General features: G+C 36.9%; 1 protein-coding gene across 2 annotated transcripts in view; it reads left to right on the top strand.

Moving 5' to 3' along the window:
• The first annotated feature begins 9727 nt into the window (after positions 1–9727).
• The window catches only part of LOC123542727 (sodium/glucose cotransporter 4-like), a 51207-nt gene continuing 44510 nt past the window's right edge, over positions 9728–16424 (top strand). Inside the window, exons 1-2 of one of the 2 annotated variants that reach the window (XM_045328822.2) lie at positions 9772–9906; positions 11318–11525. In XM_045328822.2, the coding sequence (XP_045184757.2) occupies positions 11511–11525 (15 nt within the window). In that variant the 5' untranslated portion in view covers positions 9772–9906; positions 11318–11510. Of the gene's footprint in view, positions 9907–11317; positions 11526–16424 lie in introns of both variants that reach the window. The other variant, XM_045328745.2, reaches the window with a different exon arrangement.

The following is a 16424-nucleotide window of genomic DNA, read 5'->3' on the forward strand; positions in this document are numbered from 1 at the left end:
AATTTGATCATAGATAAATAAATAAATAAATTAATTAATTAATTAAATGTTGCTTTATTATCTTATTACAGCAAGAATAAATATTCATTAAATATCTAACATAACTATGGAAAGAGAAGATCAGCCCACTGCAGAGATATAGAGAATGTGTCCATACATTCCTCAGAACCTGACTATAACCCCGACTTACATGAAGAAATGCCAGAAAGGGCCCAACAATGCCATATGAAGATGAGTTTGAGTCTCGTTAGAAAAAGAGACTTGAAGCCATTGCTAATGAGTTAGCCCAGAATCACATTTCATTAACCAATGAAAAACAAGAAGTATGTGAGAAAATAAGAAGCTTTGAACAAGAAATGCAGAGATGTAGACAAGAATCCCAGAACAATAATAGATTAATGAGATACCCAAAATAAACCCGTGCAACTAGCAATGTACCTGATATTACTTATAATAGAGCCAGACGTGAAAGATCTCCCGACCCTGAAATTGATTTTCCAAATTTAAACAGGGGGGGACGACTCTTCCAATGATGTTGGATGCAACATAAGATTAAAACCACCAAAATATGATGGAAAAGAGGATGTATATGAATTCCTTGAATCTTTCAACATTTGTAGTGAAATAAATAAATGGAGTCTTACTGCTAAAGGTTTATATTTAGCAGTGCCTTCGGGTAATGCCCGCTCCTTATACCGAACTATCAGATCAGAGAAAACCAAATTATATTGTATTAAACAGAAACTTACAGAGCGGTATGGGTCTTTAAACCAGATGGAGGTCTTTAAAGAAAAATTTAAGAAACAGACGCCAGAAGCCAGGTGAATCTGTTTCTGAGATAGCCCAAAATATTAAGAAAATGAGTCAATTAGCCTACCCTAATTTTCCCCTTTTGAGGTAATAGAACCCAAATTGCCATGGATCATTTTATGGATGTTTGGCAGATTCAACCTACGACTACTACTAAGAGAACCCAAAACCCCAAAGACACTGTCCGAGGCCGGCAGAACAACTGGTGTCAGAAGTGGGACTCTGTCTGAGGCCGAGCAAACTCCCGGCTAGATGGGAAGCCTACAGAATAGCAGAGAAGCAGAGAAATATGAACAAAAAATGTGTCCACAGCTAAAAGAGAAACTGGCACTGATGAAAAAACTGAAGATAAACAAGAAAATTTGAATCATTAAATGAGTCCTTTAAATGTTTTAAAATCCAAGAATTTCAGAGTTTTAAGAGACAGTCAAAATCAAAACCTACCTACCCACCCCCACAGAGAATTACCCTACAGCTCCTTCTAGAAATTATACTCAGTCAGACCACAGATACCAGTTAACACAGGACTAGTACAAATCACTACAACCATGATAGACAAAACCAGGGATATCAAAGACACCAGAATAACTACAGGATGCCAAACAATGAATCACAAAACAACAGAACTCCACAACAACCCAACGACACAACACAAAATTACAATCACTCATCCAGTACTAACTCGGGAAACGAGAGGTCGTTCTGGAGGCCCGCAGGACGACCAACCTACCACAACAGGGGCCAGAAATATTAGATAATTATTCCAAAATGTAGAAACCAAAGGATTTTTCATGCCAGCTTATGTACAAAATCAACCTATAACTATGCTAATTGACACAGGGTCTAATGCCACCATCTTAAGAAGTAGTATATTAGAGAAATGGCCTAGTTCCTGTAAACCTGAAATATTACCTGTAAATGCTAACTTATTAGGAGTTACCGGTGAAACCGCCCCTTTCCGATGGAAAGCCAAAATTAAGCTACAAATAGGGAACCAAACATTTGAAATATGGGTCTTATTAGCAGAAAGAAATTACTTCATGGGATTTTATTCTATCCCAGAAATGTGACTTACTATTAAGCAAACAGATCATGAATTTAAATGGGAAAACCTTTTTATTGCTTTTCAAATGAACGTGAAGTCCATATAAAGCCGGTAGAAATTGATAGAAGATATAGAAATACCCCCAGATTCTGAAATGAAAAGTCACAGGTAGAACCTTTGACCCATAAATAAAAAATCAAACAGGTATTGTAGAAGTCAGCCAAACCTTTGCTGAAAATCATGAAATCCTAGTAGTTCGTGCATTAGTACAACCAAGACAAGGATTAATACCTATGAGAATAGCCAACTTTGAGTCTATACCTATACTGCTCCATAAAGACACAATAGTTGCTGTTCTAGAAGGCACTCAGAAACCTGAAAGTAAGCCTGTAAATTCGCTACTTTACACTTGATCTTCCCAAACAAATCAAAAACCAAATGAATTTCCAGATCATTTAACTAAAATGTTCCAGAGATCTGCCGAGAACCTATCTGAAGATCAGAAAAAGATGTATAAGAACTTCTAATAGAATTTCAAGATATCTTCTCTAAATCCGAGGAGGATATTGGACATACAGACCTTATGGAATACACTATTGATACTGGAGATAACGTACCTTATCGTCTTCCGCTAGCAAAACGTGAGATGGCTGAGAAAGAAATATATAAATAACTAAACCAAGATTTGATTGAACCCTCACAATCTCCATGGCTCAGTCCAGTTGTATTAATTCCAAAGCCAGACGGCAAATCCGTAATATTTTGTATAGATTTTAGGAAAGTCAATGCGAGAGTGAAGTTTGATGCTCATCCCTTACCAAAAATAACCAATCCATTGAATCGTTAGGTGGAAGTAAATCTTCTCCCTATGGATTGCAAATCAGCTTACCCCAGTTTTCCATAAATAAAACAGACAGACCTAAAACAGCTTTCAGCATAGGAGGAAGACATATCATGGAAAGTCATGCCTTTTTGGTATGGCTACATCCCCAGTAGTATTTGAAAGATTGATAGAAAAGGTACTACAATTGATTGACTTATAAAATCTGTTTGATATATCTAGTGACTTGCTATGTCACTCAAAAACCTTTCTTGACCAACCTAGCACATTTGAGACAAATCTTCGAAAGAAACGTAAAAGCAAACCTGAAACTTAGCCCATCAAAATGTCTTTTTCTTCCAAAAGGTACTTAGCTTTTTAGGCCCATCAAATCAGTGAACGGGGAAATTGAAACTTTGCCCAAGAAAACAAAAGTAGTCAGAGAATGGCCAAGACCTCAAAATGTCCGCCATCTGCGTTCTTGGCTAGGCCTTTGCGGATATTACAGGAAAATGGTGTTTCAATTTGCTACTATTGCCAAACCATTGTACAAACTTACAGAAGCTAAGCAACATTTTGTGTGGGATGATGCAGCAGAAACAGCCTTCAGTAATTGAAAACTAAGCTATGTAGTACACCAATACTAGCCTTTCCTAATGTAACCTTACCCTTTCTCTTTGATACCGATGCTTCGAACATTGCGGCAGGGGCTGTGCTTAGCCAAATACAAGACAATACTGAGAAAGTAATCAGTTACTTTTCCAAATGCTTTTCAAGAACAGAACGAAACTACTGTACTACACGTAAAGAATTGCTAGCCATTGTAGAAGCAGTTAAACATTACCATCACTTCCCCTATGGAACTACATTCAAAATTCGGACAGACCATGGATCCCTACAGTGGTTATTAAACTTTAAGGTATGTGAAGGACAATTAGCCCGATGGCTCGAGATAATAGGAAACTACAAATTTCAGATAGAACACAGACCTGGTCGTATACACAGCAACTGTGATGCCCTGAGTCGACGTCCTTGTGTTGAAAAATGCTGCCCATATTGTAGTAGAACTGAAGAAAATTTCCATTAAAATCAGCAGAAATAACTGTAGCTACTGCCTCCATCACTAATGACTCCACTCCAACAGTGGAAAGAGTACAGAATTATGACCGAAATGAGATTACAGACCTTTCTGACATAAGTAAAGCACAAGACAATGATGACATCCTTAAACAAGATAAACAGTGGGTGGAGAGAGATGCTAGACCAGACTGGCAGCAAATTTCAAAATTTGACCAAGAAATCAAACACTACTGGCTGGCATAATCCCCTCACTAAAATAGAAAACAATGTTTTGTACCAAAAGGTACTGACTGATCCAAATCCCTCAAAAGAGTCATTATAGCCCCCAAACTTCTTCGCAAACCCCATATTCAAACACAGCTTCACGAGAAACCTTCCGCTGCCACCTTGGTTTAAAAAAAGACATACGCACGAGTAACCTTAAGATTTCATTGGGGGGGGATAAGCCGAGACATTGAGAAATGGTGCAAAACCTGCGACACCGTTCCATCAGAGGAAACCTCCATCCCAGAACTGCAAAGGTCCCTTAAAAAATATACCAATTTGGAAAAACCTAGGGAAACGTTGTGCCCTAGATATCCAAGGTCCCTATCCTACGTCAAACAAAGGAATGAAATCAAAATTAGTGGTTGGTGACTATTCAAAAAAATTTTTAAAAGCCATACCATTAAAAAGTCTAGAAACAAAGTATGTAGCCACTAAGTTAGTGAACAAATTTATTTCCTTGTAGGAACACCATTAGAACTTTTCTCCGACAGAGGGTCAAACTCTAAAATCCACCCATTTTCAAAAAATTTGTTTTGAACTTCTAGGTATCCACAAAACCAGAACTACAGTAGGACACCTAGCTCGGACGGAATGATAGAAAGAGCAAAAAAGAGTTATACAGAACATGTGACGGATTTTGTTGACAAAAATCAACGTAACGGGTGCGAGAAGTTACCTTTACTTGTTCTGCCTACAATAGCAGTGAAACACACTTCAACGGTTTCAGTCCCTCTATGATGATGTTTGGTAGAGAAATGAATCTTCCCATTGACTTGGCTATTGGTAAACCTGTAGATGAAAAATCAAAGTTCACAACAAACTATGTAATTGACCTAGAAGAGACTTTGACAGATATACATGAAACTGCACGAGAAAATTTGGGACAGACAGCAATAAACATGAAGTCCAATTATGACGAGTATTAACCCGGAGACGCCGTGTGGTTCTATAATGCCAAACGCCGGAAATGCCTCAGTCCAAAACTACAGAACTGAACTCCATATACCATAGTAAAGAAACTGACAAGTTACAAGTTGTCCATCATGACAAACTGAAGAAATACAATGGAGACAAACTTCCGACATGGTTCCATGATGTTTAAAATGATTACTGTATTGCATACATGTATTCTGTGAAATTGTTATTGTATACAGTTTTATGTTACTGCTATATATGATGTTACCAAATAAAGATGCCTTTGCATTATACAAACCTGTACCACAGTACTGCCTACAGCCCTGACCATCAATCCCCACATGTGCTCTCCAGTGATCGATTCTGTAAATAGAATACCATGAATATTTACATGCCAGTTTGATGTATGGATAACTAAATTCTAAAGATGTTTAAGATATGTTTTCCAGTACCTTAAATATTACTAAAGATAAAGAAGATAAAACTGTAAAGTAGAACCATAAAAACCACAATGCTTTAGACCTAAGAAAAGTAAAGTTAGCCTAAAACAGTAAACCTTATTTCCTATCATTACAGGCTGTAGCATGGAAATGCAAAATGTGACCACACACAAACAAAGCTTTAACAAAGCGAAGCAACGCATCAAGGCATTTTCAAAGAAGTAAAACATGCTTCATAAATACTATTGCAGCTATTGTAACACCCTATTCACCAGACTAGACAATAGACACCGATGCATTACGAACATAAAGCTAACTGGAGTTAATACAACGCGGTAACAAAAGAAAAAGGAGAACAGGCAGAGAATAAAGTACCGAAAGAAACCATTGATTTATGCTTGGAAAAGACCATCATACCAAAATACCTACCCTACAAACCAAAGAAACGAGTTTCAGATACCATTATACAAAATCAACAAACCATCAATAAAAAGTATCGTAACCTTACCAAGAACAAACCCAAATCAACAACCTGAACTACAGAATGACGCAAAACTCTAATAAACGATCTCGGGTTAACCTTATCATCGGATGAGGAAGACTTAATGGAAATCCCAGCTGATTTTCCGGAAATCACTCTACTGAAAGTAGATAACACCTTAAAAAATGTAGAAAACAAAAGTAAAGTCCAAAATGATACTCAAACCAAAGACAACCATAAGGAAACTAAGGAAGAAAACAACATAAAGGAAATACCTACTGACTATCAAGCTAAAACTAACATAACGGAGAAACAGAATGAAAACAATGAAGAAAGATTAAATGAAGACAGTCTGAATAATAAGAAAGAGACACTTAACCAGGAAAAACAGAGTGAAAAGAAAGAGAAGAACAATAACCAGGTAAATAAGACAGAAAATGAAAGAACAGAAAGTGATAAGGAGAATACGCAGGAAACCAAAATAAGAAAGCAGAGGCAAATAAAGAAGAAAAAAGTAAAAAACTCTATCCAAGGACAAATAAGGAAGAAAATTCTAAACAAAGATAACCTTTGTGAGAAGAAAAAGGAGAAGAAAACAAACGCAAGACAAGTAAAGATGGAAATGAAAATAAAAAGAAAAACATATCAAATTAAAGGAAAATAAAGTGGAAACTGAAATAAAAATAATGTAATAGATAGACATGTAGATATTTTTAAGCATTTTGACGTAATAAGTGATTTGTGCCTTAAGAAACTTAAAACTGACCATATTAAAAGGTAACGCATTACAGTGACTATACTGCCCGGATGTGACTTTGTGTGCACTTTTCCATATATGACTGATTCTGAGGAAGTTTAAGGACATTTGAATTGTCCAAATTTATTACAGTATTGTGGTATGTAAATACTAAAGAATTTTAATAATTTATTATTATTATTAATTACTCTGAATTTTACTAAGTCATTTATGTAAACGATTACTAAAATTTAGGTAGCAATGTATACCTATCCTTATACCTGTAGTTATCACTATAGGAACCTTTTTGCCTGTTAGGACTAACCTTGTGACCAAGGAATAGCTCCTCCTAAAACAGATTGCAACAAACTAGGATAAATGACTTGTTCTTAAATATTGTATGACATATCACTGTTAATTTGAGAAATTGTTCACTAGTTATTGTTTAAAAATTAAAAAGAGTTAAGTTTAATATTGTTACCTAAGTATAAATGCTTAAGTGTGAAAGACTTAACAGGGCATTTGTATAATTGCCACTCATTTAGCCAAGTATGACTGTATCTTCATGTTTGAACTATATTCATGTTTGAATTGCTAAACACGTACCTTGCATTTCTTGTCTTGTTTCTGGACAGCCGTCCATGAATCCCATGAGATTATTACCTATGCCTATTTGTTTTGCCTGAAATGAATTTAAAATGATAGAGATTATTGGGTGAATACTTGATAATGACATGACTTATGTATAATAGGAGTATGCAAGAAACCGTATGCCTGTATCTCTTAATTAATGTCTGTATGAACATATCAAAGATTATTGTTGTTATCTAAATTGATTTTAAAAGCCCAGTCTTACGTATTTACATGTCACTATATTATATCAAATTTAAATGATGAAAACTTATTTCAAGATCTGACGTGATTACCTCCCTTTCAAATCTTAATTGGCAATTAATTACCAATTTTCATTTTTCCATACCCATTTTATATTACTCACCATTTCTTCCAATTCAGGGACTGAATTCCATATTGGGGAGGGTGCAATGTTAGGCTACACGTCTCGTCAGACCTTGAAAGGCTACTTATTTATTTTAACCGCATGTATAATTTGTTGTTGTCTGAGAACGCCGAGGTATCAGATTATGTTTATCATCGTTCTACCCTTTATTTTACCAGCAATAAAACCCGGTCTCGATCGAAAGATCTACCTTCATTTTATCCAACTCCTCCGATGCTCCACCCAGATTCTTCCACATAAGCCCATAATAACTTCCGTAAGCGCGTACCGCGACGGACTTTACCGATTCCCTGTTCCGAATTTAATCGAACCTAGTGGAACGGCTCTCCTGATGTCATTTACTGGTGAAATCAGTGGAACATATTCCAAGACTATAATTATAAACCCCGAAATTTGGTCATTTTATTTTATCAATCGTCTCCACCAAAGTTCTAGTACAGAACGCTGCAACTCTCTACTGAAAAAATAAAAAGCTCCACTGAGCTCCACTCACTATATTTATGTCAAAAAGAAGGAAAACCGGAGAGGTACCCTATTTCTAATTATTTATAATGGCATCTGGGGAGCTTCCCTATAACAGCCTATATATTTGTAACCTGACACCTCGGCTTCCAAAGTTACTGAAGATGTTATTTTACATTGAATCTTCTTGCTGTATTTATTTATATTAAAAATCCTGACATGACATGAATATGTAGACTGGATTACAGCCTTGTCTCTTTGCTAGATGTTAAGCCTGGATTGTGATAATTCTGCGTTCGAACCCCTAAACCTTCAACAACTGTTCCCGGACCTTGGCAGGTGTGCCGGCGGAACAATATATATATACTGATTTTAAAGACCATTTATTGTCAATACCTTCAGCCCCTGTAGCAGAGGAAACCCCCTCGACACGTATTCGCACCATGGCTACGCGTATGGTGTAAAAGTGGGACTGTTCTGAACTAGTTAATTAGACAAGGCTTCCCTATGCAGGAATCTTACAGAATATATTTTTGGTAGTGGAAAAAAAAACTTTAAGATGATCTATATTTATTTGTAACCTTGTCCGCAATCTGTGTTACACGCGCGGTGCATTGTGGTGTATCGATCATCTATTTTAAGAACGCAGACAAGCGAGAAACATAAATAATAGTGGAGAAACCTATAAATACTGTATGATAACTTGTTTGATAATCATCAAAACGTTTCAATTCAGAAAATATTTTTGTATAAGATTACAATATGCACTTAAAACTTCTATCATCGGCAACCTGTTCAACGATGCATGAGAACCATAACAATCAAACAATAATATTAACATGATGTCGTTTAAATTATCATGCGGGAGTAGTACGTGATCTTCCCCTGATTACTCAATGAGCACAAAATGTTCAAAACTAGTCTTGACTTTGTTAATGTAAGTCTATAATTAAGCTTATAAACAATCTCTCTCCACCCCTAGAAAAAGTCTTACATTGGTGTTTTTTCAGGTGTGAGTTGTGGCAATTGCTCTATTGGAAAAAAACAGAAAACGAAACTAGGTTAAATGCAACGTGGATTTCTAATTTTAGAAAGAGCGTTTCAGCGAACGCCCTTGAAATTAGTTACTACAGCAGTTTTCTTAATAGCTTATTTTGTTTCTGTCTGTAACGAAGATTAAATTCATACGTCGCACGTCTTGATAGGGTGACAGCGATAACGCGCAAAAACACCAAATATACTTCATGAATACAAACATTACATGAATATTAATAAAACAATGATCAACGCTCAAAGGAATCTATTAAAATATGGTATTTATAACAAATACATTGCATGAACGTTTTTCTTGATACATAAATATTCAATAGACAGATATATTGTGTTCAGGGAACATCAGCCAGGGGAGCTGGTTTTGCAAAAGTCTGTTTGATATTTTCTGTATTTTAAAAGTAAAATAATCAATTATTGGTAAACATGATCAGTTTTTCGTGTACAGAAATACATTTCAATTAAGTATTATTATGTTTAAAATTTAAAAACATGGTTTCAAGTTTGTATGCAAAAACAGACGATTAAATCTTCTAAGGCAACAAATTTCCAATAGCAACATTCACGGTGTGTAAGCAGAATAAGGTAATATTTAACATGCGCACAAAGATGCGCAGTAGATACATGCGGATGTGTCTTTAAGTCGTGGAATGTTCTAGTCTGTTTTACGTAAAATTAATTGGATAATTATGTCTAGTACGGTCGGAGGTACGTCGCTGCACGCCGGCGATCTAGCGGTTATAGTGGTGTATTTCCTGTTTGTGCTATTCGTTGGATTATGGGTAAGTTTAGATATATTTGTAATGTTTATTGTTATAAGGTATACATATCAGGCGCGTAGCTGTGAAGTTTGAAACTGTTAAGTGCGTAGCTGCTTCATCTAAAATAGTTTTTAACGTCACACCGACACATTTATAAATTATTTGGTGGCTGCCTAGCTTTTGATTGTGGATGAAGACCACAGGTGCCCCACTTGACATATCATCATGGGTGCCCCGGCGAGCACCTAGACACTGTCGTAGATAGAATCACCGACCTTCCGTAAGCTAGCAGAAATGCTACACTCCGAGTGAGGTTCCGAACTTACAGAGAAGCGGGGCAAGTTAATGAAAGTCAGAGACCCAGAGGTGTAAACCCAGGTATGCAATCGTAGATCAACATAAAAAAAGATCCAGATCTGCTACCCTGATATCATCTTCGAATATGTTCAGGTTGTATATCAACTAATGTCAGAGTTATGAATGTAGATCCAGTTCTGCAGCCATAGCCCAATATAAACAATAATAGCTACAACATGAAAAGCTACGATTGTAGACCTCGGTCTACATTAAGTGTTGATTTTCGACCTTTACATTAATTTATTTTTTATGCCCCAATCCCTCCCTCACCAACCCCGAGGGGAATAATATAGTAATCGAACCGTTCATCTGTCCTTCCGTGCACTTAGTTTCCGATCGATAAGTAAAGAACACTGGCGTAGACACCTCAAACTTAGAACGCATGTTACTGTAATTGGCATGACCCCTTTTTTGAACGCGGGTTAAAATATAAGTTGAAAGTTAATGTTTAATTTATGAATTGCGACTAACTGATTTGTAGCAATCAGTATCAAAAGAAGTTCACAACATTATGACTTTCAATTATGTATGGCCATACCGGGTATTCATTCACGCAGAAATAGCTATAACCAATAGCAGTGTTCAACCTTTACGATAAAATCAGTAAACCATTTCTTTTATAAAGATATTGTCCGTACGTTGATCTGACACTAACAGTGTTCTACCTATAGATACGAAAAGAAACCAATAAACTCGTTTCTTTTAAAAAGATATTGTCCGTAATTGACTCTTGAATATTCCGAACCGAGATAAATATTACATTGACATAATGTCGTGGCCCGCTGGCTTACTCAATAGGGAGAGTGCAGATCTACAGGTCGCGGGGTCGTGAGTTCGATCCATGGACGAGATGTATATTTTCCGTGACGATTTGATAAAAGACATCGTGTCTGAAATCATTCGTACTTCACCTCTGATTCAAGTGGTGGGGAAGTTGACAGTTACTTGCGGAGAACAGGATTGTACTGGTTCAGAATCCAAGAACACTAGTTAGGTTAACTGCCCGCCGTTACATAACTGAAATACTGTTGAAAAACGGCGTTAAACCAAAAAAAACCTTATGTCTTTTATGCAGGTAGCTGTGAAGCATCAATGTAGCTGTGAGGACAAAATGATCAGCTGCCAGGTAGCTGTGAGGACAAAATTATCAGCTGCCAGGTAGCTGTGAGGACAAATGATCAGCTTTCAGGTAGCTGCGAGGACAAAATGATCAGCTGCCAGGTAGCTGTGAGGACAAATGATCCGCTTTCGGGTAGCTGTGAGGACATATGATCAGCTTTCAGGTAGCTGTGAGGACAAAATGATCAGCTTAGTGCCAGGTAGCTGTGATGACAAAATGATCAGCTGCCAGGTAGCTGTGATGACAAATGCTCAGCTGCCAGGTAGCTATGAGGACAAAATGATCAGCTGCCGATCTCGGACTTGTTGGTGCGAGTCCTACGTCAGATCTTTTTTTTCAAGAAATACACGTATATTCAAGTTAACCATTGTAGGAAATGTGGAATTAAATCTTTGAAAGTATTTGAGATAAACAACACATTACTTGTCACTAGCACTTTCTGAAAATAAATACTGCAAATGAAAACAAATGAAATTCGCGAAATACATTACATCAAGAGATGAGCTAGTAACTGTGATCAGTTACTGTCAACGTCTTATCATAAACAATTTGATAGAACTTCACCAAACTTAGTCCGAGACATACGTGTAAGGTCATCTCTACATGTTGCTTGGCCCCGTGACTAAAAATAGAGAGAGAAAAACACATAAAATACAGAACAGCTAGCAGTTCGTATTCAAATCCGCAGACTATGAACTGATAGTAGTCTGCGGTTCACAGTCCGCCTAGGGAAATGCTGGCCTTATTTCACTTGCGAACTGTTGACAAGTTTGCAGTCGAGAAATGCAGTTCAGTTTGCAATTCGATTTCACACCTACGATCTGTGAACTGCATTCTAGTTCTCAATAATTGCGTCGGTGCGACGTTAAATCCAACAAAATAAATAAATATCTAGTCCGCATTTCGCAATTCGATTATTGCAGTGCTGACTGACTACAGACCAGTTTGCAGTTCTTAATTCGAATCGCGAACTGAGAATTTAAGACCAGCTTAAATATTACAATACCATGATCATTTTTGCATTCATAATTTATGTTTCTTGAAAAGTTTTAAAGTAAGATTAAGACAAAAATATAGTTCGGAGTTGGATACTTTGGATTCAAAGGTTTATTATCGTATACCGTCCAATACATAAGATTGCAAAGTTTATGCACATTATGAATTTAAGTCGAATAGAAATGAGATTTTATGCCGTTTTATTAGTCCCCTACTGGTTGAAAACCAGTTTCGGGGACTATAGGAATGCACTTTTCCGTCATTCCGTCTGTCCGTCCGTCCGTCCGCAAATTCGTGATCCGGCCAAACTCTGTCATCCATGAAGGGATTTTAATTACTTGGCACAAATGTTCCCCATGATGAGACGACGTGTCATGCGCGAAACCCGGACCCCAAACTCAAAGGTCAAGGTCACAATTTTGGGGGTCAAAGGTCAACAGGGCTTTTTCCTGTCCGGTCCACAACTCTCCCATCCTTGAAGGGGTTTTAGTATTACTTGGCACAAATGTTCCCCATGATGAGATGACGTGTCATGCGCAAAATCCCGGACCCCTAGCTCAAAGGTCAAGGTCACAATGGAGGTCAAAGGGCAACAGGGCTTTTTTCCTGTCCGGTCCATAACTCTCCCATCCATGAAGAGATTTTAATATTACTTGGCACAAGTGTTCCCCATGATGAGACGACATGTCTTGCGCAAATCCAGGACCCCTAGCTCAAAGGTCAAGGGCACAATGGGGTCAAGGTCAACAGAGTTTTTTTCCTGTCCCGTCCATAACTCTGCCATCCACGAAGGGGTTTTAATATTACTTGGCACAAATGTTCCCCATGATGAGACAACATGTCATTTGCGCAAAGCCCAGACCCTTAGCCAAAGGTCAAGGTCACAATTGGGGGTCAAAGGTCAATAAGGTTTTTTTCCCTGTCCGATCCAGAACTCTGCATCCATCAAGGGATTACAATATTACTTGGCATAATGTTCCCCATGATGAACGACGTGCATGCGCAACACCCAGTACCCTAGCTTAAAGGTCAGGTCACACTTTGAGATCAAAGGTCAAAAGGAATTTTTCCTGTCCGGTCTATAACTTTGTCATGCAAAGCAGGATTTAGATATCATTGGCACAAATATTCCCCTGGATGAGAAAAACGTGTCATGCGCAAGAACCAGGTCCCTAGATCTAAGGTCAAGGGCATATTTAGAGGTCAAAGGTCCCAAAACAAGAATGACTTTGTACGGAACATTTCTTCTTCATGCATGGAGGGATTTTGATTGTAACTTGGACCAAATGTTCACCCCATGAGGCACCCTTGTTTTTAGAATTACGTCCCTTTGTTTAAATATAAATAGATTTTAAATTTTAACTTTTTTATTACTGGCGGTAGAAAAAAATCGAGACCACTTTTCTGTGGTACAGCAGCCCTGTTACATCCAATTTTAGGTGTATTTTTGACCTAACTCTACCTGGTAAAGAGTTTCTTGTGGACTTATGTTATATAGATTTTTTTTTTTTTTTTAAAAGATAATTCCCTTTGTTGTTACTATAAATAACTTACATGATAACAATTTTTATAATCAGCCAAAAAATTCAATATGAAAACAACGTGTTTTTTTTTATATGCACATTTTAATCCAATTGTGTTGTTTTAACATATTGTATATGTAGTACAATATTGTTTATACATCATTGACAGATAATCAGTTCATTATGTTTAACTGCAGTAGAGAAAATTAGGTGCCTTCCAGTAGGGGACTTTGTATTGCATGACAATACTTCATTCACTTGTTTTAACTGTTTTTCTTTTCAGTTTTATCTTCTGTAAAAGTTTACTTTTAACACAAAATCAGTCTAAGTGCCTCTAGTTCATAATGATTAAAAGGTTGAATTTGACGTCGACAAGGTAACAAACAATGATAACAGGTGTCCTAAATCAAAACGTTCAATCTTGATAAGACGTTACTTAAAATGGTGTCACAACAACGTTACAGTCATTATTAGTCTTCTACTGGGTAACCGGCGCGGGGGTGGGGGGGTGCTATAAGATTGCCCTCTGTCTGTTCGTCTGTCCGTCCGCAAATCTGGAAAGTATTCAAGTTAGGTTCATAACACTTGGTGTATATACAATGGGCAATAGATAATGCACGTTTATGACTAATGCTTGTGGGTCAAAGGTCACTGTTGAAGATCAAGTAAAATTTTCTGCTCCATAACTCTAACATGGGGATTATCATAGTGATATACACAAAAGTTATCCATGATGAGACAATATGTCAACAAATGATCTATGTTTGTCGGTTAAAGGTCACGACAGTGTGTCGTGAACATGATCTATACTAGGTCAATGTCACTATTGAAATTTGAGTAAAAAATTGTTTTGTCTCTAAGCTCCTTAATGCCTTGAAGGATTTTTAGTCTTAATACTGTTGCCAACAAACACAAGGGACGAACACTAACACAGTTTTATATTGGTAGGAGACTTCTGTAGTGCCACTGCAATACTCGGTCACTCTTTTGTTTTCTTGATTTGTGGGTCTGACAGCAGCGACGAGTGTCAGATGCTCAGTTCTAATGCAATTTCGAGTTTGTCTTGATGCACAAAATGCGGATAATATTAATGATAAACCACCAGTAATATGGCAGGGCATTAGTACTTGTTAAACAAAAGGAAGCTATTCTAGCTGACAGATAGCCTTAAGTAACAGTCCTCCCAAAAGTCGGAGCTTTAAATTATTTTGAATCAGGTATTTAAAATGTCAGTACAAAGCGATGAACAGTAAGCTAAACAGTTCTTTGGATTTTATTTCAACTAAATATTGCAGACTTACCTTTAAACATTACCTTCAACAAAAATGTTCATATGATTAACTGTTAGCATTATTGCTGTAGAAAGTAGTTCATATGGCAGTTTGTATAGTAGTTCCGTAACCGTTTCTGAGTTTTAAATCAAATACTGATATTAAATACCCAACCCATTTGTATTGATAATTATGATTAAATCTCTTTTGAGTCTAGTTTTTGAATTTCGAGCTTTGACATAACACGTTTGGGTGTTCAGTCCCTGTACAATTGGACGTTACAGTTTCCTCTTTCATTGTTGCTAGAAACGAGCCTCCACGGCCGAGTGGTTAAGGTCGGCGCTGCCTTCGAATTACTTGCCCATTACCGATATGGATTCGGGCCTCATTCGGGGCGTTTAATTCTTCATGTGATGAAGCCTCCCAACTGGCACATGGAAGGTTCATCCTCTAACACCAAAGCTGGAACGTCGCCAAATGACACTTTAGATAATTGTGTCGGTGCGACGTTAAACCGAACAAAAACAAAAAATAAAGTGGAAAATGATAATAAAACTTTGATATGCGTATTCAGTCCTGACCTTTGTTCAATCTTAGCAACGTTTGATAGTGAAATTTTATTTGGCATTATTATCTGTATTACATGTTTTAGATTAAATGTTAATTTAAAAAAAAACTATATTCAATTGACTGTTCAATTCTTATGGTCAATGTCAGTTTAAATTTAAGTAAAATTCCAGTCTTAAACCGAGTTGAGACCGGGAAATGTTCGAGAACATGGGGCTTGTCCCTGGCCCTTTATGATATTTATGACATCGTTATGCCTTATACAAAAGAATCGAGTATAGTCGTGCATGTATCTTGTCCTCGAGCATCTAGAATATGTTGGGGACAAGAGTAAGTTTGTGTACATACTAAAATGTTTTTCATTGACCTTCCCAAGAGGTACCCCGCTGTATCGCATGAAAACTTCCATTTTATGTTTGTTTTTCTCCCCGATGTCTGTATGTTTCGATTCTGCATATATATTTACTGATAACCCTGTATGTACATGATAAAGAATACATAAACTGCTGTACGTTTTCTGTTTGTAGAAGCGGTGTTTCTTTCCTTGCTTTGACGACTTTCAGACTTCAATAATATATCATAAACATTATGATTATTATAACACTATAAGCTATACTGAAAATATGAATAGGCGGCTGGCATTACAATAAAACATTTATTAAACAAAACATGTATATTGCATATTAAAGCTGGAAGTAATATTTG

This window comes from Mercenaria mercenaria, chromosome 15, assembly GCF_021730395.1.
Source record: "Mercenaria mercenaria strain notata chromosome 15, MADL_Memer_1, whole genome shotgun sequence".
NCBI classification, from domain to species: domain Eukaryota; kingdom Metazoa; phylum Mollusca; class Bivalvia; order Venerida; family Veneridae; genus Mercenaria; species Mercenaria mercenaria.